The following is a 25454-nucleotide window of genomic DNA, read 5'->3' as shown; positions in this document are numbered from 1 at the left end:
TAGTCACTCCATTATTAATGCAGCGGTGTTTTTGTTTGCTTGTTTCGGTGCCACCCGATCCTCCCTGGGGGATGCATTTTTAATGATCCAGGAAAGGCGAGAAGTGCCTTGCGGTTTTTTAAGTCTGGTCAGTTACCACACAGTGGACTGTGTCATGAGCCATCATCCAGCCCCCACCTATGCAATTTTGGTCCCCTGCTAATGATATCATCAGTGCATTGCCAGTTTTTATTGTAGTAAAAAACTGAACAGAGAGAGTCTCAGTGACACAGTGTTCTCAGTGTTTGCTCAGTCGTTGCTGAGGAAGGTTCAGAGTGCTGCACAGTCACCATGTCCTTGTTTACAGTGAGTCAGGAGCATGATTAGGTGAACTGTCTGAACTTACGCTTAATCAAATGCTGAATTATCAGCCCTTAAACTGTTTTTTGTTGTGGCTATGATAGTTTTAAAGATCTGTGCCACATTCGCAACAGTCCAGATCATACAGAGTGGTTATTATGCTGTGTAGAAATATGGTCCCAGACTCTGCCTAGTCATTGTTGCAGCCTAATGAATTACATAGCATAGCAAGTGGGCCTTAGAGCATCAGCACTGTAACAAGCAACGTGTTGTTGCGGCCTTAGTTGTGATCCCAGCCTCCCACCCTCTGTATATGACCAAGGCATAACATAAAGCAGGGTATTGTCTGCAGTCATTCATTTGCAGTTGTTTACAACTCTCTGCCCCCTGTTTAAATCTGTAGCCCCACCCCCTCACCGCCACCCCCCTCACTTTCTGTGTCTGTCGTTCTGTAGTTGGCCCATGATTTGGTTTGTAGGTGGGAGTCATGGCACCCAGTGTGATTGTGCCATAATCTGTAGACTGAAGTGCATTCTTGATTAAAAGAAAACACAACACAACCTGGCTACAAAAAGCTGAGCTGAGTTTCATCATCTGGAGTAAAAACACAACCCTGAAATTAAATCTGAATTACATTTCAAAGAGAACATCTTGGCAGTGTTTGTCTTGTACTGTTATAACAGTGTGTGTCTACTCTGTATGCAGAAGCTGCATCTGAAGTTAAAAAAAGAAATGCTGACTTGTAAGATCATGGCATTCCCCGACGTGTCAAAAGTCACTTCCTTAGACGAGGGGTGAATGTGCTGTACGTCAAGATGACAGAACATTTGGCCTTGAATTGACTGTAAACTCCTATACATTCTCACTCTCATTTATTTAGAGCCATATACTGAATGTTTGTGTTTGTGTCTCTCTTTTCTCACTCTGTCCTTTTCCCATCTCCACATCTTCATATCTGTCAATCTCGGTCTGTTCTTGCAAGGCTTGAGTTCATTCCCATCAACAGCAACTGTCTCGTCCCCTTAGCATCCAGACACTTTCCTCAGCACCTGTCAGCTCTCCGGCTCGGTGTTGTGTGTGCGTGTGTGGGTAGACGGCCACAGGTAGAAGTAATGGAATTTAAATGTGCTGAGCTGTCGCAGCAGAAACAAACTGTGTGTGTGCGCGTGTGTGTGCGCGTGTGTGCGCGTGTGCCAGGCTGTAGTTAATCCACTGCAGGGTTTGCTGGGCTCGTGCCACAGCAGTAGGAACATTTCTCCTGGGTTTTCCAGTCTCCTTTTGCCCTGGGCAGCATCCACTGTCTGGAAAGCGCAGGGCAGGCGGCAGCACTGGCACCGACACGCCAAAGGCCCAGTTTAATACCTTTAGAGGTGGTTGGCCGGGCTTGGGCACCATGCCGTGACATCAGAGGCAAGGACTCAAACAAGCCTGAAGCAAATTACCCCCAGCTTTGCCTGCTCCTCAGCTTTGTCTCAGCTTTGTCTTTTTTTTTAATGTTCTTTTCTTTATTTCTCTCTTATTGCCTGTTTCACTCTTCAATAGCCTCACTGTCTGTTGCTGCTCTAACCCATGAATCATATGAGTCATTCTGTTTCTCTCTCAGTGGATATTGCCTCCCATTCTCTGTTAACTGGATTCTTCCTTTTCAGTTACTACCCCTCCTTTTTCTTATCATCTTAAAGCTTCTTGCATCTCTTCTTGTGTCCCCTCATCTGTCCTTTTCTTTGTCCGAGCCCACCCTTTTCCTCTCTCCTTTTACTGCCCCTCCTCACTTTCAGTTTTTCTCTCCCTCTTTTTCTTTTTTACCTTTTTCTTATCCAGCATTATCTCTACGTTCTGTTGTCTTCCTCATCCTCTTTTCTCTCCTGTAGTTTAGCAGGCCCTTGACCAACCCCTGCTCCTCTGTCCCAAAGGGGAGCCATCAGGCCAGCCCAACAGCTATCCAAACAGACTGATGTACTGACAGACAGCCAGACATGATGTGGCTGAAGTGGTGTCATCCAGCAGCATAGCCAGTGAGATGAATCTTGACTCATTACACCAGCTTGCCATGTATGCACGCTTGAATCTGCAGACTTTTACCTGCAATGAACTTTCAGTTGGCTTGGCACACATACACACAGCCTAAATGCATATGCACTCCTGTTGTTATCACGCAAATATCTGATGTGCACTTTCAGCATACACACTCAAACACCCTTATAACAAACACAGAGAGAGGCATTTAAACCGACTAAGAGGGCTCGGCTTTCCTGAAGTCAGTGGCTGAGAGCGTCCAGGTATCTGCAGAGTCACAGCAGCGTCCAACAAATGTCAATAAAACTGCATTTCAGAAGACTAAAACCAAACTTTATCCAACCTCCCGCGGGGGCCTGGAGATCAGATAACAAGAAAAATGTCACACCCAAGCAGAACTGCTGTCTGCACTTAAGCACCAATAGCTCTGTTGTAAGGGGTTTTATTATTAGAAAAAAAGCAAAAGATTGTGTGTGTGTGTGTGTGTGTGTGTGTGTGTGTGTGTGTGTGTGTGTGTGTGTGTGTGTGTGTGTGTGTGTGTGTGTGTGTGTGTGTGTGTGTGTGTGCGCGCTATTTGGTGTCACAGGCATCGATGAGTGTGAAGATAAGCAGGGGGAAAAGAAGAGATATTGGTTGATACAGTGAGGAATGACAAAAAGAAAGAGGAGAGGTTGCCTGACTTTGTCTGACTCATAGAGAAAGAGGTGTGTCTGCGTGTGTACTGCACTATACAGTCTGAGTTAGTCGGTGGATCGGGAGTGACATGTCAATGAAAGATGCAGTAAGATGATGGGTGCATTTACAGGTTCCCATCTCAAATGGACTTTGTGATCTCCATATGCTTTGTCATGATGTAATCCACAAATAGACGTTTCAGATTTAGATTTTTGAATGTAGAAATTTGTAGCTGTTTGTTCATCTTGACGTGATGAGGACACAGATTTCACACAGTTATTAAAGCAGATAAGGTTTGAATGCTCTGACATTGCTGATTCCAGGGGATCAGTTTATTGGATTATGTGGGTCAACACATTGATACGCGTCATATTACATTTGTTGACGCTGTCAAGTTTTATTTAGTCTCTTGGGGTGTGTCCCCACATGCAGACAGTGTTGTTCCATGATTCTGTCTCCACACTGTGCATCTTGTGAAAGGCAAGTAATAACTTTTTTTTTTCTAACTCTTTTCCCTAATAGCAGTCAGACTTGTGTTTGCTAGCTGCATTGCCTGGTCTTGTAGTCTGGCCATCTCTCTATATTGATACAAGCAGCAGGCAGCAGTATCCTGCCACACTGCCAAGGTTAAACACATTCACCATCTCACATTCTCTCTTACAATCTCTTTTTTCTTCCCTTATCTCTCCTCTGTTACTTCAGGTCTAAAAGTGCTTTTTTTTTTAAAGTTGGAGAACAAGAAGATATTGTATACCCTATCTCAGTTTTTTACTCAAGTCAAAGTGAACCTGAAAATGACTGAAAAAAGGAGTTGAATCACTTATCAGTCTGCTGTGGTTGACCTTTACATTTGAGCTAGCTCTTCTACTTTAAGGATGGGACATTTTGAAGCCGTGGCCTTGCTTTAGGAGTCTTAAATAAATGGTTTCTGTTTGATGGTGCAGTCTGTCTCTCTTTTTCTCTTTCACAGATTCTTATTTCCCCTGTGCATGCTCTTTCATTTATCTTGTCCCTCCCTCTTTCAGTCACCATTGCTCTCTTGTCCATCCTTTGCCTTTTTATGTTCGCCTGTCCCTCTGTCTGATTTATTTTTGCATTCCCTGCCCTTTTCTTATCTTTCTCCATCACTGCTCCCCCACCATCTCTTCTCCGCTTGCCTTCTCTCACAGACCCACCCTCATCTGTCCTCATCTCCCTTCATGACCTCCCCTCTCTCTTTTTCTTTTACTCTCTCAAGTGACTGGCCACATGCTAATGTGTTTGTAGATAGCACACAGTGACTGAGAGAGGCCATTAGAGAGTGTACCGGCTGCCAATGGTAGCATTGCATCCAGGACATCCAGGACGGTGCAAATGCTGGTGTTAGCGTTTGTGAGCAGTATGTACATGGGTGTGTATAAACGTGTTGGTGTGTGTGTATGTATGTGGTTTACTAATTGCTGAATGTCCGTGTCCATGTGCCTATATATTCACTTTTATATTCTTATAATGCTATACACAACATTATGTACATGTATATATGTGGGCGTGTGCGTGTGTGCGTGCGTGTGTCTGTCTGTGTGTCTGTGTGCATGCAAGCATTAATAATGCAGGGCTGTTGATCACACTGAATGATTGATGACAGGGAGGTCATGGATAGAGCTCACGCAGGCTCGTACAGAGGAAAGAATAAAAACCAACCCTGACAGCATCACGCTATATCAGTGTGCCCAAGCTGTGTGTACAACCAGTGCACTATCCTCTCAACTGAGCACCATTTATTTATTTACTGTAGCTCCTTAGATCTTTACCATGTGGTAAGGCATTAGTCAAACCCATGCCCCATCAGCGGCAGTAGCATAGCATGAAAAATCTGTAACTAAAAGCACAAATACCTTGACTGGCATTTGTCGTGCATTTTTTATGCTCTGAACTTGTTTGCTCTCATTATTGTGGTGTTTCACAGTTCCAACAATACTGAAATACTGATAACAGAAGTCAGCATTGATTATTGTATTTGTCATGACCTTACACAGCTGAGATCTTGTTCCATTTTTTACTCGCATACATACCAAGTGACTGACATAAATCTGGCTTTAGGCTTTAATCGATACACGTTACGTGACATGACGCCTTATTGATCTCTACTGAAAGTACAGTATACTTCCTCTTTCACCCAAATCAAAGAGGTCAGGGCACTGAGGAGCTGGTAGACAGCCACTGACGTGCTCAGTGACACTACAGAAGGGCAGATGTGATGAGATGTTATCTGTGTTCTCATTGCAGTGTGTGACATTTTATTTCTTTTATCTAATGCATAGCAGTTCAGTATCATGTGATCACAGATGAGTTGCGTGCATTGTGAATAAATTTGGTAATGATTGACAATGACATTGTCATCTAGACAAACGTGTGATATGCTTTCCTCGAAATCCTTGCTTGTTAAGAGACAACACTTTGTGGCAAATGTCACTAGTTTTTCAGATTTTAATAACAGCAGCTGTCATCAGTGTGAGTGTGTGGGTGTCTGAATGAGAGACACAGACTCTAATTCCACCATCCAAGCGTGCCTATGCCTACGCATGTCTACGTATCCACTTTGCGTATCCATGCACACCTTTATTTCAGCACCAGCAGCCAGCGTTCTGCAGAACACCGCACCGCAGACGTGACAACAGCATGCACGTTTGAGCCAGCTTGTGCAAAGCTTCCTCTCCTCCTCTCCTCCCTCCTCAGTGCAGAGAGCGCTCGGCTGGGATGAGATGTGAAGTGACAGCTGACTTTTGCAAGGGGGGGAGAGGTTCCTATGAGGTCTACACACGTAGGGGAGGAGAAAGGCATCCCTATATCCTCCATCACCACATTATGTTTGTCTATGTTACTGTTTGTTGTAGGTTAATAGGCTGAATTGTGGTTTTAGCTGTGTCTTTGTTGGATTTGTTGTGGCGATAATACATCGGTTAGAAACAAAAAGCTCTCATTTTCTTCTGTCCATACTAAAAAAGTAGCATAACTTTGTAAACGTATTTATTTATGTTAAACAAAATCGTGTTCTTCTATTTAGGCCATTTAACTTAGTGTGATATCTACTTTAAAAACTTAAGTATAGAACCAGAACCACGTCGATGTGGTGGGTGAATCTTTGGTCCTTCATCTTTTCTATCTCTGACATGTGAACCAGCTGCTATATTTGAGTGTGTGTCTGTGCCCGCCCATTCTCTACCATTAACTCCTTGCGTTTCTTTTCCAGGTGTTCAACACTTACTCCAATGAGGACTATGACCGACGTAATGAGGAGGTGGATCCTGTGGCCTCCTCCGCAGAGTACGAGCTGGAGAAGAGGGTGGAGAAACTGGAGCTCTTCCCTGTGGAGCTGGAGAAAGGTGGGAAAGAAAATCTAAGAATATTATATCATACCCATCATACCCAGAAGACAGAATCAGCCACATGTTGGATTTATCTTTTTGAGACATTTCTATTTTCTTCTTTCTCTCCCTGCTGTTTCTTTGCTACTTTATTCATTTATGTCTTTAAAAATTCCCTTTTTCCCATTCTGAATTTCTGGCCCAGCCCATCTTTCCTTTAGAACCCTAAAACATGTATTATACTGCTCTTTACCATCCTGTTGCAAAGCAGCAGTACACTACATACCTCCTTAGATCACACTTAAAGACACTGTAGTGCAGTTTTCTCCTGTAGCATTTTCTTCACTTGTCCTGTTTTCCTGTGTGAAAATCCAACACGGCTAAAGGCCTGAAATAGACTGACTTTACATTTTAAGACTTCACCATCCACCCTCTGTTATGTAACCCTAACAACCTGCAAATAATTAATGCAGGATGGAGATGGACAAATGCTACACTGGAAGGGAATTTCCCGTCTAGCACATTTCCTCTTTAAGTGAAGTCCAGCGTGTCTATTGTAAATGTTTCTTCTTCTCCTCCATTAATAAATCAATTGTTCTTCTCTTTGAGTGTATTTTTACACATATCCCTCGATCCCCCTGACATCACATCCCCAGGAGCCATTTTGGGTGTCATTGAGTGGATCCAGGCTCATTGGAAAGTTAGGAAATGGAGGTCCTTAACCCTGCTGTGCCCCATCACATTCTTATAGAGACACAAGTATTTGTGCTTTGGCACATTCAGGCTGAAATGAAAGAATGGATAGTACATTAAAGTGCCAAGTCTCAGCTTTATATTGAGTAGGTTTATATCAATTTAGAAAGAACTGTGTGGGAGATATAGCTCTTTTAACATAGAACCCAAACTTTATGGGTCTGGGACTGTACATGCTCACACAGTAACCATGTCTTCTGTATGTTTCCAGATGAGGATGGTCTGGGGATCAGTATCATTGGGATGGGTGTCGGTGCCGATGCAGGCCTAGAGAAACTGGGCATCTTTGTCAAGACCGTCATTGAGGGTGGAGCTGCTGAGAGAGACGACAGGTGAGTGCTGCTTTCTTATTGGATATCACCTCTGGGTGCTAAGTGATTCTGGAAACATTAAAGCAAGATGAGAGCGTATGAAAGCTCAGCCTGTCCAGGACTAAAGACACACATGTCTTGCAGAGAGATGCACACAACAATTAATCAGCTATTTTGTTTCCGTTTTCCCACCATCTTCTCTGCCTCACATACACAAACACTCATAAAACATGCACACACACACACACACACACACACACACACACACACACACACACACACACACACACAAACACACACACACAGTCACACTCTGTGCCTGTCAGATTTAGCAGCAGGGGTTCGGATTAGATCCACTGGGAGAGACACAGTCTGGGACATGAAATCTCACAGGACTGTGCATGTGTGTGTGCTGTATGTGCGTTGTGTGAGAGACACGTTGCATTAGAGTGTGCTATATCTCTTGTATTCTGTGTCAGTTTGCAGGATTCGGTCCATGTAAAATGAGAGACTGCTTTGCATTGGCTTCCATATTCACAGTGTGTCTATCCATTTCCCTGGATGGTGTGTCTGTGTGTTTTGCAGGAGAAACTGTGTGTCTGTGTGTTGTGTGTCTTTGTGCATTATAAAGTGTGAGCAATGCAGAGTAAGCACTCATCCAGGGCTAGAGGAGGTCACGACAGCTTCCTCAGCAGGCGAGCTGTGGTTTTCTGCCTCTAAACCACCAGCTTCTACCTATTAGTGTGTCTGTGTGGTTCAGGTTCCCCATAAACAGATTTTAAAAAATGATAGGCACTTCCATTCAATACAGTAATAGAGCAGTAAGTACTGTAAGCTCCTCAAACACATTGGGAGCTCTATTGCACAGGGGTTGTTTGCGGTAGGTGTGTTTCCTTCAGGGATTAATTTATTTCTTTTATGTAAAAGCCGGGGCTTCCTTTTTCATAAACATGAGAGTGAGATTAGTTAAAATGTAGTGAGCAGAGAGACGGAGGAGAGGAGGAGTGAGAGAGGAAGAAAAAAAAACAGCTTGTTCAAAAGTGAGAAAAGTTGAGCCTGTTCTAAGATGACAGTTGCACTGACATGAAAAAGTCTAATTTCCCTCAGTGAGTGGGAGAAGTATGAAAAGTTGAGAAGATCAGAGGAAGGCTGTGCTCAAGTTCAAGTCCAATACGATTCTACGACTGTAGATTTGAGCCTTTCTCTCTTTTATTTAAGATGAACAAAGTTTTACATTACTGCTCCTAAGTTCTCCACAATCTGTCCAATATAATAGCTGATTTGTTAATAATGAATGAATGCATGACTCAAAAGATAGGACCTGTGTTGTTCTTGTGAAACTATTTTTACTTAATTTGTAGCGTCATGGTCAGTCCACCACTTTGGTCTGAGCTAAAATGTCTCAGAAACTATTGTATGATTTCACATGAAATATCGCAAACTGAAAATAACAATGATCCAGAAGTTAGCAAGTGTTAGCGTGTTAACACACTGAATTAAGATTAAGACTAAGAACCTATTAAGCATTATGCCTGCAAAACTTCAGCATGCATTGTCATCATGAGCATGTTAGCATGCTGACGTTAGCACCACCGTACAGCCTCACAGAGCTGCTAGCATGGCTGTACACTCTAAGTCTTGTTTTGTTGTAGCCTGCATATTTTCTATTTTAACTGCACATATGTGCAGAATATACAATAAATATTCATAATTAACATTTATTTTGTTGACATATATTCACTTAATTTTAGGTAGTCACATTGTGCAGTCCAGTCCCGTAACCCATGTATATTTTAACTGTTTATCTTTTATTGTACCTAAAGCATCATTGAACATTTATTTTAGGAGATTCTTGGGACGAAGAAAATACAACATCGTTATAATACATGTAGTCAGACCTACTGTAAAAACACTCCATTTACAGTTCAGTTCAGTCTCAGCTTTGATCCCATTTGACGCTGACCTTTCCACAAACACGCAAGCGCAGGAGTAGGAGGAGAAATATTTCATCTTGGCATCTTTTAAAAATGTTTTGTTAGTGTAGTTCAGCTTTATGTTGTGTTTAAACATGAGGATTCATATCTGAATGAGATGATGGAAAAAGAATCATCCTCATGATACATTTCACAATAAACCTTGATCACAATATGACAGAAATAAGATGAAGACTTGGGATAATGGTGTCTTGGTAGCAATAAATATTGTCTAACTTGGGCACATTCATTTGCCCTCTTAAGTGCTAACACTCACACACATTCTCACACTCACACTCACACTCACGGGGGAGGAGTCAATAGCCAGAATGTAATTTCCTTCCATCATTACCTCTCCAGCTATAGGGCTCTCTCTCTCTCTCTCTCTCTCTCTCTCTCTCTCTCTCTTGCTGAGTCTGACTGAATGGTCTGACGCACACAGACACACACTCACCAGCAGACAGATAGATGGGCTTGGCTGTGGCTCACTGTTACATCTAGTGCTGATGACCCTAGATGTGTGTGCACTGTGCTGAGATGTGCGTGTGTGTGTGTGTGTACGTTTGTGTGTGTGCATGCATGTATGTGTGTTTTAATTTACTTGCATTATCTTCCTTTGTTGTTTGTGTGTGTTGGTTTTTCTTGCTGGCTTTGCTTGGCAGATGCCGGCCTCAGCCACACAAAGCCAGATTAAGATGTTAGGAGCTGTGAAGGTCAGAAAAGCATCTGAGCTGCTCAGTGACAGACCACCAGCTCGCTCTCTGTCTACCTGACAGACTGATGTGCCTCTATGCATCTCATGACAGCTCTGCTTGATGTGTTAGGTGTCATGGTCCTATTAAATCCTGCTCTGCAGCTGCTGAATGTCGTGACAGACTGAAAGAACACTGGTTACTGCAGATGATTTTGACTTTGCAGTTTTTGGAGCTTAATCCACTCAAGGTACTAAAAGAAAGGATATATCAGCCTCTTCTGCATCCGTTCTTTAATTTAAATCTGTCTCTTGTGAGTCCATCATGTTTATGCAAGTGCAACTCTAGATAAGCTGAGCATCATGCATCAAGAAAAATTGAGTCAAGAGGTTTTCATCGGTTAGTGGCAAAATGGTGCTCAGACTCCAGCATTCATAGAAATTTGCACCAAGTCCTGTAGATAATGTATTCCATTATATTCAGAAACTGTGCACGAGACAAAATTTGTTTGTCTAAAACAGGATAAATGTGTGTGTCATCAATCTCTGTCTCTATGTGACAATTACACAAGAACAAAGTGTTGTTAAATTGTCTGTAGATATTGAAGTCTTTCATTTTTGCAGGCTTTTTTTATGTTATTACCGTTATGTTTTTACCCATGTTTTTTTGTTTGTTGATTTGTTTGTTAATTTGTCAGCAGGGTTATGCAAAAAGTACTGAATCAATTTGCACTTAACTTGGTGCAGGGATGGGAGATGGTCCAGGGAAGAACCCATTACATTTTGGAGCTGTTTAGTTAAAGGGTGGATCCAGAAATGTTTTTATCACTTTCCTTAACATTGTGAGATGGGGCATTTTCCAACACTTTCATCAGTTTCTCAGATAAAAATACATGGATCTTATGATTATTGTGTTTCATGACAAAACATTCATTCATGTAATCAGACTACTTCCTTTTTCCTTTTATTTTTCAATTATAATAGATAGACAGACGTGTAGGATAGTTTGGCCTTGGCGGAGTTATGCTGCCATTCCAGATATTACTTGGACCAAATAGAAGCAGGACCTTTGCAGTGGAGCCGTTTGTTGAAAGTAATTTTTCGCTTTAATCATATGATGAAGAAATTATTCGAAACTCAGATTCAGAGTCCTTTTAAGTCTGGTTTTTATGCAGATTTGAATTGAATATTTAGCAAGGTTGCTCTTTTAAGTGATTTGTTCACAATTCCGCTGTCATGAATAGTGGATCATCAGGAATTTTATTTATTTATTTAAGAACTGAGGTGACCTCTCTTCGTCTCTTTGGACGAAATGAGAGAGCAGAAATGCTATCTGTGTTGTGGCTCAGGGCAAAATGCTAGTTAGCCCTCCTAGTTTGTTTTGAGCCTCATCTCTTCTGTCTCTTGGTTAGGCAATAGTCTGGAGCTATCGCAGTGGAAATTTGTGACCAAAAGAGAGTCTGGCACTGTTGTTATGTGGAAAATAATGTGAATATGCATAATAGGCCAGTATGTTTTTTCCCTTAGTTCTCCTGCATCAGGCACAATGTATTTTGATGTTTATTCTTGTGGACCACTGGACACAGTTATTTTCAAGAAGGACACTGTGTGCGAGCTACATCAGTATCACTTTCAGCTCACAGGTACACACAGATGTGTGGACTCGGAATGACACTTTTCATCCGTGTTTGCATCAGGATAAAGGTGAATGACCAGATCGTGGAGGTGGATGGGACCAGTCTGGTGGGCGTCACCCAGAGCTTTGCTGCCTCCGTCCTCAGGAACACATCAGGAGTGGTTCGGTAAGAAACACACACAAGCACAAACCACATAAAAACTTCTGCTGCTGAGGTCAGGTCATTCTTATTAAAACAGTGAGATATCATCTAAGACAAATATCAGAACAAAGTGAATGGGATTGAACCCAAGTGCAATTATGTAGCTAAAGATTTTCAACTTAAACATAAAATATGATTTAAGACTCGCTGTGGATTAAATTTGATTTTTTTTCATTGCATACATCATAACACTTGTATTTTTCTCAGCCACTGATGAAGACCCTTGGATTACTATGAGATTATAGAAACCAAAGTGTGTCAAATGTTATAAGCCCCAAGGACCAGACCGCCATCGTACAGTGCCACACATAATTCCTAACAGCCTCTAAAAATGTCTTTGAAATTCAGCCATGACGTGTGACGTCTCTCGTCTTCACTTTTCACAACCGCCGTGTGCTGAAGCTGCTTGTGCTGCTGTCACGGTGCAGAAGCTGCAGAACAGCCACTTAAGCAGCCGCACTCAGTAAGGTTTTATTTGGCAGGCCCTTTAGCTTCATTATCATATCTGAGATAAATGAAGATGTAGGGACGCAATATGTGACAAAAGTCTTCCATGTTTGACAGTTTAGCTGTTTTTGGAAGGGGTCCACTTAGAGCAGTGTGGAGCAGACGGCACACACACTTATACGCACACACACGCACACACACGCACACACACGCACACACACACACACACGCACACACACACACACACACACACACACAGCATGGCAGGAAGGCTTTGATTTGGAGAGCAAGCGCTGTTCTTGGCAACTCTGTGAGCCTGCCATCTCAGATTTCAGTTGTTTCTTGCTCTTGTATGGTTGGTTGTACGGTTGTATGGTTTAGTGATGTGTGCTGCATTGTCTGCTCTTGTCTGCCCTCTCTGACTCCTCTTTTTACTCTTCCTCTCTGTCACTGTCCTCGTCTTCTTTGTCATGCTTCTACTTGACTTAACTGTGGTCCATCAGTCCATCCATAGACACAGCTGTTATATCACTATTAAATAATCCAGAGGCCTCAGTGTGGTTTTCAACCTCAGGCCTGTTCTGGTCACCACGTTCTCTACGGGACTCAGCTGTGGAAAGATAAATGGTGGTATGGAGGCTACTGTGCCCGGGGAAAAGCCGGTGGCTGAACAAAGACATGCCCAACAGTGTCACAACAGACAGATGCTGTTTGCTGAACTAATATTTACAATGGGGGTTTTTCCTCATACCCGGATGTGGCACTAGAGGTGAGGTAGCCTTGAAAAGGCTCCACCTGTCAACTGTCCATCAATCTTTGTATAAATAAATTAATATGAGAAGTGCAGAAAGCTAATATGCCTATTAAATATCTTGACATATTACACTGTATAAATGTTAATATTTTAAATCTAACATATGATAATACAACACTGTGATAATGTTTTAACAAGATGTGATGATAATTGTCGCTACTCACTATTATTTCTCCCAGAATCACCAGACCTGTTTTCACTCCTCTCTCCTCTCTAACTATTTCAATCTTCCTCCATCACATCTCACCCACTCACTCCACCACCACCCTCCTCCTCCTCATCCTCGGTAAATCCTTCCCTCTCTCTGTCTGATCACCAGAGGTTTTATGGCCAACTGTCCTAGATTTGCCATTTTAGCTATATTTAACCCTGACCTCCAGCAGCAAATCCTCCAGGTTTTAGTCAGAAGTTTCCCCCCACCCCTCTGACTATATAAAATACAGTGTTATACACATCACCTCAAGGGAAACACAACAGAAATATGCATTCAGTAACATAAAATAAAACATAAGGTGCATGGCTTTGTTTCATTTACAGAAGATAGTTACTGGATTTAGACCTAATTTTAGCCCAACATGGCATAATGCACCTTTATTGGCTTTAAATGCACTCGTGCTAATTGTCTAAAGAGGCCATGCTGACATGGGTTTATAGCTGTTTTCCCTTTACAAAATACATTTCCTCCACAACACACACCCATTACTAATTTAATTGTGACACATATAACCATTCATTCTAATTATTTTCACCTCAATCCACTGATTCTTCTTCCCAGTTTTAAAAGAAGATATATATATATATATATATATATGTATATATTTATCATATTGTCACCAAATCCCATTAAAAGAACCAAAACTAACAGTACAAACAATAACTAACAATAAAACTAAATGTATTGTTTGTGTAGCCAAAGCCTGATATTAGTTTATTCCTCTGTGCCACAGATTTCCATTGTTATCCAAAAAAAAAAAAGAAAGGTTAACGCATCAATGAGCCACACTGTTGCACCGGGTGACATGTTCCTTCATTATGATGAGCATGGGTACATAGTTTATTTTTAGTCAGTTGCACACACGCCGTCCTACTGCTGTAAATACTCATGAGAACACCAAATGTGTATTAGTCTGCAGCTGAAAATAGGCCCCAGAAAGTGCACTACTTGCTCTCGTTTGAGTAGCGTTTACTAAAAGTGCCCAGCTGTTCCAGGAATTTATTGAGCATTTTAAAAAAAAACTACATCTTCTATATAAAAAAATCAGTAAGGGTTAATAGATACACTACCACATTGGTTTTGGTCTCTTTAATGGGATTTGTTAAATATAAGAAAATTACGCAATAATAGTATCTTTATCCTTTACTATCATCTACCAGTTTACCATAAAACACTGAATGAAGAGGAAATCTCTGGATGACCTTAAATATAATAGATAACCCATCTCGACTGGGGTTGACCAGTCATGTCTGTTATGTATGAATATGTACTGACATCCTCAAACGGCCGTCAACCCAGTACTACCTACTGGAGAAGACACATGTCCTGTAGCTCTCCCTCCTTTTCTTTTTTTTTTTTTACTCACTCACCGAGCGCAAAAGAAAAAATGAAGCTCCTGCATCATACTGTATATTTAACACAAGGCATGTCTGTATTAATCGGAGCAAATGAGATCAGTAGTGAAGGTTTCTGCAGTTGAGCTGAAGCAGCGCTGTGTGTGGCAGCCCCAGAACAGCGGGATGCATGGAGGCACCAAGACATACTCCCCATGCGTGAGGAGAAAGGCTGTTTCCAGGTCAGCTGCTCCTCAGACCTCCTTGCTGTCCAAAGGCTCGTTCCAGTACACTACTTAGCCGGGGCCCTCTCTAGATCTCTTCTTTTTTACGTACTCTCTCTGTCCTGCCCTTCAGTTGTTCCTTCTCATGTAGATCAAATACGCCTCTCTGCTGGAGCGTAAGGTCTTTTCTACATCGCCTTTAGAAATATATGAAAGAGCTCTCGGGAACTGAATTCACTTGATTAGGCCCTATCTCGAATCCACTCTCTCTCTCTTTCTGTCCGTCTCCCTCTCTCACTCTAACACACTAACTCACACACATACAGCTGATAGGAGCATGCTCATACATACAGAGTAATAGGGCCCCTGCTGGCTTGGAAATTTCCTGGAATTGGTCAGAGAAATTCTGATCCATCGGTGCTTGCTTTTATCAGAATTACGAGAAGAATACATTAGAGATGATATTATGAATTTTCCTCTCAATGACAGAGCCATTGTTGGCAGTGAAGTTACCAAGGAGGGAGGAACACACCGTTCTGCCACTTCTCTTTTTATTTTAGATGTATGATCATCTAAAATGTGTTCTTGAATCTAGGATGTCTCTCCTTCACTTACACACATGCAATTTAGAGGAATGCAGCATTTTTGGATGAAGTGATTGCACATTTGTCAGTTTCTCAAACATCATCTTCTCCTCTTTCTCCTTATCCTCCTCATTCTTTTCTGAATGTGAAATGTACTGTAGCTATCCCATGTTCAACTACAGTAGTTAGTAGTCAGTGGCTTGGAGGCACAGTCAGTGGCTTTCTCCATTTAGTTCCATGCCAGGATAATAACAGGCTGCCTGGCCGAGCCGACCGTCTTCTCACATTATTATGTGTGTCCCGTCTCCCTGCCCTGCCCTGATACGTCAGCAGATATTGCTGTCGTTGCTATGTGTCTGTGGACCTTGCTGCTGTCAAACAGTGATTACTGTGGTCAATTCTCTGCACAAATACACACCACTATGAGAAAATAGACAGAAAACAAGAAATTTGGGCAGAGATTTGGCAAATAAAACATGTTTATGAGTTAAAACTATCAGATATCTATTTGTAAGTCTAAAATCTGTGATTTTTTTTTTTTGATTTATTCAAAGTTACTGTCCCATTTTTAAGCATTTATAGTGCAGTGTGAGCATGTCTGTTAACATAATCAAATAGGGCTTAAATCAATGTTTTTTTGTGTGTTTTTTTTGTTGCATTTATCAGAGACTACATTTCCCATAAGTCATTTCATTTCCTCTAGAAACACTTTGATTTAGAAGCTGATTTTCTTTTTATAACTCCGCACTGGTGATAGCCGATAGGTATTATGTTTTCAGGTTGTCCATCCATCGGTCTGTCCGTCCGTCCCATTCTCGTGAATGAGATATCTCTGTAACACCTTGATGGAATTTTTTAAAAATTTGGTTCACTCGGACTCAAGGATGAACTGATTAGATTTTGGTTGTCAACCTGATGTCACAAAACATGTGTTGGCCATAAGAACTAATTATGACACAATCTAACACAAATGTCTAATAGGATGTTCTGCAAAAACACTTCTAGCCATTATTCAGTGCTGTAACTCAGGAACAGAAGGGGAGGTTGTGACTGTATTTCCTGCTACTTGACCGGTTGGTGGAGGCATAGATCTAGTTTTTCTTTCTTTTGTTTTTCTCTTTACCAAAAGCATACAAAAGAAAGAAAGAAAGAAAGAAAGAAAGAAAGGAAAAAAAAGAAGACACATTTTAATATCTTAAATCTTATATATAATTGTTTATTCCAGAAATCAAAATTCTCATGTAAATGTCAGTTTTTCCAATTGTGCGGTATATGAAGGCTGTGCTGTCTAAAACAATGCCTGTTGTTGCAGGTTTGTGATTGGCCGAGAACGTCCGGGCCAGCAGAGTGAGGTGGCCACTCTGATCCAGCAGACCCTGGAGCAGGAGAGGCGACAGAGAGAGCTGCTGGAGCAGCAGTATGCACACTATGATGCTGATGATGACGAGGTAATGACCACAGACACCCCTGGCCACTGTACAGGATGCTACGCTATTAAAGGTGGAACAAAGAATTATGGATAGACGATATGAAATTACGTACCTTATAAACAAGAGTGGTTACAAGTAGGGTGATATACCACTCACTCAATTTGAAGAGCAGATTCTTTGAACTTGCGTTAATGAAGCTTTGAGGTTCATCTGCTATTACTGTGCACACTTCTTAGAGATGACATTACATTGGAAAAATTGTTGTCATTAATGTAGAGCAGCTTCTTTTTCATGACAGTTGACTTGAAGTTTTAGCTTATTAACTCCATAAAACTGACTGACAGTAGGCTCTGACGCTGGCACACAAAACACTCTCTCATACAGACACACACACACACTAAGAGGATACCATGTGAGCTTCAGTCCTAGAAAGCATCACTCAGCGTTTCCCAGTCTGATTCTGCTGTTTATTCACAGCACGTTTAATCCACCAGACACTGAGCTCATGGCCCTGCAACTCATGCTTTTCGTGTGTGTGTGTGTGTGTGTGTGTGTGTGTGCATGTGTGTGTCTGTGTGTCTGTTCCTGTGTGTGTGTGTGTGTGTGTGTGTGTGTGTGTGTGTGTGTGTGTGTGTGTGTGTGTGTGTGCATGCATGTGTGTGTCTGTGTGTCTGTTCCTGTGTGTGTGTGTGTGTGTGTGTGTGTGTGTGTGTGTGTGTGTGTGTGCCCTGGAGACACACATGCACGCATGCACACTCACTTTGTATATATACATGTAAGCGCACACCATAGTAAAGTAAATCAAAGTGTATCGTCACACACACGCGCACACACACACACACACACACACACACACACACACACACACACACACACACACAGGAACAGCTGCACTCATGCATAGTTTTACATGCAGACACATTCACTCAGGCATCTCTTCTTGCTCCAACATCATCAGTGTTGTTTGAAGTCTTTCATTTCCTGGTGGATGGTAGACTGAAAGCCCTCATGCATAAGGAACTCCTCTCTAGGCCCCCGGAAGCTGATCCCAGCGCTCCCATAATCATGGCTACATATACATGTAACACTGTCAGCTCTTATTAAAGCTCCTACAGTGAATAAAGGCTGTAATTCAACCATTACGAAAGACCTCAGCATGCTTTGAAGAGTCATTTATTCACACAAGAAACGCCCCTTCTTCCATTTCCTTGCCATCTTGTTTCCTGCTGTCCGTCATCATTTCAGATCTAGGGTGTATAATGAAAATCAAAATAATCTTGAGATTTTTTATGTGAATGATCACCCTGTGCCACAGATTCCCGCAAGGGCACATCAACATAAGAATGGTGATTGTGTTAAAATTGTTTATCCATACATAGACTGCGAACCCCTGTAAAAACACACTTCAGATCTGCCACTGTGGAGCACCAAGGCAACCATAACTATACGTAACTGCCAATAGGGTAAATAGTTACAAAACCATTACAAAGATCTATGGGGCAATAAAAGGAACTCATCAATATTAATATGTCTATAAATATTAGATCAAGTTCTCACCAGGTGGACGAGGAGGGAGGTTATTTCTCACTCTGAGTGCTGCCTGGCTAGATGTGACAGACAGCTCTTTATTGGTGCTGGGGTTCAGGTCCCATGAGGAAGGGATCCTTCTTCAGTTAGCGATACACATCACACACACACCCACACACACACACACACACACACACACACACACACACACACACACACACACAGACACACGCACACATCAGCCCATTAGTGTGTTTGATTATATGTAATCTAACACACATGCATGCCCATCTGTCACCAGTTAAATGTGAACACACACATGGGAAAAGCATGGACACACACACACACACACACACATGCTACATTTTCTGTCAATCTAACTATTCTAAAAAAGAAAAAAAACAAGTGATTGAAAGTGCTGAAATGATTAGTCAATTGAAAATTAAGTGTCAACAATTTGATGAGCCACTTCGATTTTCTACTCTACCTCAAAGCATTTGAGAATATTCAGCTTTTCCCTGTTATATGATGATAAATGTAATATATATGTATTTGCATTTTAAAAAATGCTTTATATTTCAATATGTTCTGTCATTTTTTTATACTAACTGATCAATATATATCTATATATTATATATTATATTTTAAATCAAGAGGAAGAGTCTTCAGCCATGCCAGCGGCTCTGTGAGGATGTACTTAGGGTTAGGGATAAGTGAAATTTTAACATCGGCATGCTAATATGCCCACAGTGACAATGCTTTTTAGCTGGTATAATGTTTACCACACTCACCATCTCAGTTTAGCCTGTTAACACGCTAACATTATCTGCAAAGAACTACACACATTAGTTTTTGCTAGTATTTTGATCTGATGATGGCACTAGATGTTCCAGGGATCATCAGAGTTATTAGATTTTATCCTAAGAAGACATGTATACCAAACTTCATGGCAATACGTCCAGTAGTTAAGTTGTCAAGATATTTCACCCAAAACTACAAATGTGTAAATAGGTAAATATTTGATTTTAAAGCTTTATAGTTGTAGCCCTAGCTTAAAGTGTGTAGAAAAGCTAGCTATACTAGTTACCTATGAAGAGGTCAACAAGCGAAGACACCAGTCAATTATTGACTGTATCGAAAGATATTTTCTCTTGGGGCTGCAGCAAGATGGAAACGTGAACACACACACACAGCGCTGTAACATATGGAACGTATAGTGAGATGGAGATGGGAAAGATTCTTGTGTTTTCAAAATGTGAAAATCAATGTCAAAATTTTTTGTCACTCGACAATTCACACATCAATTCGGCCCTAAAATACAACTTTAGGTAATCAAATAATAAAATGAAATAATAATAAAACAGTATTGCATACATATAAAGATCCATATACAATATATACAATTCTGTCAACGAGTCAAAGCCTCTCATAGTGGCGTCTGTGCACTCTCCCTCCAGTCAAGAGTAATCACAGCCCCTTCCTCCAGCACTGACTGTCGGTAATTATGCCAACACCATACCCATATTTGACATTCATAGTGCTGATCATCACACACTGAACACCTTCTAAACAGCAGGGTTTCTCCTCAAATCGTCCCTTTCCCTCCTGATTGTTCTTGCAAGTGGTAGGAGGTGATCCATTAATCATATGCAAATTGGTGACTGCCCTCCCATGTGTTCAATGGTTAACTCCACCTTCAGTAAATGGGACCTTAATGCTTAATGCTGGTACCATGGCAACAAACAAGCCCATTATGGAAATAGTACTCTTTGTCAACCATGCATGCAGTCAAATCAGGCCTGAGCACAGTTATCTTGGGAGGGAGAGAGATGGAGGGAAGTACAGAGACGTGGAGAGGATATAGGCCAAGATGATGAGAGGGATGAGACAGAGTGTGTGTGTGTATTTGTAGCACATGTGTGAGAGATCAAGGCTGAAAGTTTAACTAACATAACAACAGGAAGATAGAATTGTAGATAGATACATACAGAGTCAAAGAGATCTGGAGCCAAGTGAATCATAAATATTACATGCATTAATTCTCTACACTGTAAAACAATTTATTTCTTTTTACCTTTGATGTAGATGATAAAATTTATACATGGAACGTGATCATCTTGGAATGATTGATAGGAATAAATAAAGTCGAATAAGATAAGCTTGCATGATGCTTAGAGGGAGACAGAGATGCTTTCATAGAGTGGCTCCACTGGAAAAATCAGGCTCTGTTGGTCATCAGCCAAAAACTGAATCAGCCGATCCATTTAGATCCAATGCCTAATGGCCAATGCCAACATTCAGTATTCAGTGTTTTGAGAATCGGAGAAAAGAAAAACTGCCTTGGATACATGCAGCATAATGACGGCATTAGTGTCAAACCACAAAATGTTGTCCATTTCAACCATATTAAATCTTTTAAAGCTGTAATAATAAGTTGTTATATTGCTAATATTCAGAATTAGTTCCATTAAAGACATCATTATGGGGTCAGCCCTCACTAGTTTTGACCTGTAACCTCTCCGCACTTGAAGCAAGATGGTGACTAATGTGTCATAATAATAAAAAGTGACATTCAGATTTTGCCTGCATAACTTATCTCATGATTTATTTTCATAGAAATGACACTTGTGGCTAAGCACGCTGTCAGACCAATTCATTTTTGACAAAATTTTTGGCTACTAAGTGGGTTAGCTAAATGTTATATAACCAGTAGCATTAAAATAGCATTAGTTATGTAAAAAAGAAAGAAAAAAGAGGATGGCGTGAGGAAAAGGGAACATGAAGTTTCTGGTAGTGCCAGCAATGTTCAGCAGGTAGAGCAATGTGATGCTCTCTGACTGATGCCACTTTAAGGAGAGGTGGGAGATAGACAGATGAAAGAAGACAGAGAAAGAAAGCAGGAGGTAACAAATGGATGCTGCACTTGGATGGCTGGCTGTCTGACTGCCTGGCTGATTTGCAGCCTGAAGGGTGAATGCTATTAGCTTTACTGGATGAGGCAGACAGTTCCCTGAACCCCACCCCCTTAGATACTGTTCCTACCCCCGTTGAGCTTTTAAGTCTTCAATAACAACAGTGATAGATTTACTGCTTGGAGTTTTTAGTAATTTTTGGAACAATGGTTCCTTGATTTCAGAAGTACAGACAAGCAACATCCTTATTTTATTTCTAGCTGGCAACTGTTAATTTTGCTGATTGAACCTGACAACTGCCACTGATTGATTTTATTACCTATAGCTAGCTAGCTATTTAAGTTACAGAAAGCTTCATGAGTTGGTTGGAAGTGCTGGCTTGCTGGTTGACATTTTGATGTCTCATCATTGTACAAATGTCAAAAGTGTAAACGTCAAAACACCAAGTCTTTAATAAAAGATGTTTCATGGGCTGTTTTATATCATTCTGAAGGGCTGAGCCTAAAGTGAGCCCTAGTTTATGTCTCTCACGCACTACCACTACCATTACAGTTGAGTCACAAAGAAAAGCACATGATGACTCTAAAAAATAAACACCCCCTGATCTTTGAGAAACGTAAAAGGTCATTTTACAACACTTACTGTTATTCTGAAGTTATTTCCAGAAACCTCAAAGACCATCATAAACATCTGAATAAAAAAAAAGTATCTCTGCTGTAGTATAAAAATAATGTTTAACCTATTTCCCAAGTTGTACCACTTTTTCCTAAACCAAACAAACGCATCAGCTGGAAATGCCATATCACCTTGCTCAATATACAACTGGAACCAAAACAAAACATTTTATCAGCAGTTATATTGATATATAATGGTATACTGAGGATTTCTTTTCAGTATTTTAGATTTTCATAAAAAAAAAAAAATTAAAAAAAACAGCAAGGATGTCATTTCCATCTTTACTTCTGAATTAGGAGGTAAAATTCTCCATTTTGCCTGCAGGATTAAAGGGAAAGTAGATATCACTCACATCCTTACATTTTGCTGTATGAATGAAGTGTATCTGGTACTGACTTTACATTTCCTCTTAAAGCAGACAGGAGAGTACGCCACAGATGACGAGGAAACGGGGACAACAGTGGCAGGCGGAGAGAAGAGCATCGAGGTGTTTGACTTGCCAGAGACGGAAGACATCTTGTCTCCCTCGGAATTAGACGCCACTAAACTCTACCAGAAGTTTAGAGAGGTAAACTCATCTACACTTCCTCAGCTACAGATCAGTCCTTACTCGTAAATATCCCAAAGTAGAGATTACACAACTGATGGGAGCCCACTACATTTTTCTCTGTCAATGCTTTGAAGAATAAATTGCAAATATACCCACACACCCACTCGAATAACTTAGCTACACAAAAAATATAATTCAATTAAACAACAAAAGACACCAACACAAAAGAGTCTGGCACCCCTGCTTTACCTGGCAGAGTTTTCCCTAATTCCTTATCTGGATGATTAGAGGCATGAAGATAAAAGCAATGTGAGACCTATGCTCATTACATCTCAAATTACCCATGTTTGGTGAAAACCCACAAAGGAAAAGGAAAGAGTTAACATTTGAAACATTTTGTATTTGAATTGATTTGTATCCTGATCTTAGCAACTCTTCTCACAATCGGCCTCTGAGAATAGAATCCCTTTTTGCTCCACCTTTGCTACCATCACTAACAATGAGCTCACCTTAATATTACAGCTATAAAAACGGAAAATGGATTCACTGTCTGTTAAGTCATTTATGCTTTTTAGGCTGCCGCGAAGCTAGTAATATTGATTAAACAGTCCAGCACTGTTGGCACCGCAACACTTTCTGTAGAATGCCACAATAGCTGTATGACACATTTAACAAATGGCTTCAGCTACACTGCAGGCACCGCAGGGGATATCGAGTGAAACCATAATGTAATCCCTGGTGTCAGCATGTATGCATTTGTTCCATTTTCTCTGAATCTTGACCTCTCTCACCCCAAAGTGTAGCTTTTACCTTTCTTGTTTAAAGGGCAACTCCTCTTGGCTGTCTCTGCTGTCTTACACACCCCAAGGAGAAAAGAAGTCATGCAGCTGGGGAATAAGCCTTTTAAGCAATGAGATGATATTAATTGTTCTTGTAGCTGCAGAAGTGGAAAGGGAAAGGTTTAAAGCATCTGTTTGAGCAAGCAAATATCTCTTAAGCTTACAAATTCATCTCTTAATGTCCTTTTTTAAATATTATTCTCCAAATCCCAGTCTTTCAGTCTGCTCATTAGCACAGATGTTGAGCAGTAAGATGATCTTAGTATAATCATCAGGCATCATGACATGCACTGAATTGTAAGTTTAGAATTTTGGTTCTGTGTATATTTTAATAATATTTGACCAAATTTGAAATCCACTCTTGACTCATTGCTTCATCTCCATAACCTGGCAGACGCAACAAAAGCCAGCTGCGTGACTGAATGTTTGTCTAAGTCAAGATAAGCAAAAATACCTAATATGCTCTGCTGATCTATGAAGAAATGTGTTTTTAATTAATGCCAATGCATCTAGAATATTAGATTATAACTCTCAGTTTAAGCACCATAAAGCTTCAATTAAGTGTTGCAACAAGCAGATACAGGCTGTGTTGCTTTGTTTTGTTGTATGTAAATTCACTCAAGTGCTATTTAAAGGAGAGGTTAACATCTTTTCAAAATCTTTCTTAAAACATAACTCACATTCCCATATGTGCATTGAAACAGTTTTTGCTTGCTGTAAAATCATCCCTCCTGTTCATACTGTTCATACTCCTCCAATATAAGGGATGGGGACAAAATGTATTCCAGTTTATGAGGTTAATATGAGGCTTCAGCGATCTGAGTTTGTTAAATCAGGTGGTTATCTTCCAAATATATCCACAACAGTCTTTATAGGACAGAATTCCCTCTATTTCATTCCCCAGACAATGCTCCCATACTGAGCTGTTTGAATGTACATATGGGCACCTGACTTGAAAACTTGTGAACCAATTCTTTAAGGTGAAAAAAAAACTCCAGCTTCAAATGACAAAAGAAAGTATGAACATTGTTAGTATTGTGACACTTCAAAACTTTCCCTCAGCTCCCATTATCACTCCTCTTCCTTTTCTCCATTTTACCAACTAGGGCTCTCATTTGATCCCATTTTTGCATCTCTTGTTCCATATCCAGTTCTTTCTCTTCATCTCCTCTTCTTTTTTTTTATTTCTGCTCTTTCATCATCGCACCCCCTCTCTGTGTCTGCCTCGAAATGACTGCTCATCTCAACTTCCATCCATAACTCCTTTGTCGTCTCTCTCCAAGTCCGTCTCTCTTTCCATCTGAGAAGTTACACTTCAGAAAATACTCTCTAGATTTTAAGGAACAGTTTTAGATGCTACACTGGAAAAAAAGCAACATTTTTTAATGAAAAAAAAGTATGAATTTTCTAGATTTATTGCTATGCTAATGACTTTTTAAAACTATTTAGCGATTTATCTACCCCTATCACTTGCCTCTCCTTGCCTCTCCTCTGAGAGTGCATGTCAATGCTGTAGCTGGGATGCTGTCAGGGGAGGACAGGGTTGGCTGCCTCCGTCCGTCACACTATATCGACAGCAGAGAGAGCCTGCGCAGCCATGCATTTGATTATCTGACCGCCCTCTCTTTTCTCCCCTATCTTCTCTTTTCTCTTAACAGCTCCAGATCAAACACACAGTGACCGAGGCCGAGATCCAGAAGCTTAAAAACAAGGTAAGCGATTAAAACTGGCAGGGCGGGTGCTAGTGGGGAGTGCAACCGACAGAAGTTTGTCAGAGTTCAAACAATTTGTGAAAGGATGTGTAACTGTTGTCAGGATAGCGGAGGAGCAGGGTTTCATACTTGGATGGGAAAGCTTCAGGGGTAGGTAGCAGATTATATCACAAAAACACACCTATTAAAGAACCTGTTTTTACTCAAATAGGTGTCTACTAATCTGAGATATCTTTCAAAATAAAGCAATAG

The 25454-nt window shown here is 40.9% G+C and overlaps 1 protein-coding gene across 3 annotated transcripts in view; it reads left to right on the top strand.

Annotated features, from left to right (window-relative positions):
- The window catches only part of ppp1r9a (protein phosphatase 1 regulatory subunit 9A), a 46232-nt gene that overhangs the window by 7108 nt on the left and 13670 nt on the right, over positions 1–25454 (top strand). For all 3 annotated transcript variants that reach the window (XM_022747451.1, XM_022747450.1, XM_022747448.1), the window contains exons 2-7: positions 6260–6392; positions 7339–7459; positions 11800–11904; positions 16870–17005; positions 22517–22669; positions 25149–25202. In XM_022747451.1, the coding sequence (XP_022603172.1) occupies positions 6260–6392; positions 7339–7459; positions 11800–11904; positions 16870–17005; positions 22517–22669; positions 25149–25202 (702 nt within the window). The remainder of the gene's footprint in view (positions 1–6259; positions 6393–7338; positions 7460–11799; positions 11905–16869; positions 17006–22516; positions 22670–25148; positions 25203–25454) is intronic.

This window comes from Seriola dumerili, unplaced genomic scaffold (genome assembly GCF_002260705.1).
Source record: "Seriola dumerili isolate Sdu_G_001 unplaced genomic scaffold, Sdu_1.0 BDQW01000110.1, whole genome shotgun sequence".
In the NCBI taxonomy this organism is placed as follows: domain Eukaryota; kingdom Metazoa; phylum Chordata; class Actinopteri; order Carangiformes; family Carangidae; genus Seriola; species Seriola dumerili.
This window is presented reverse-complemented; position numbering and strand designations above follow the sequence as displayed.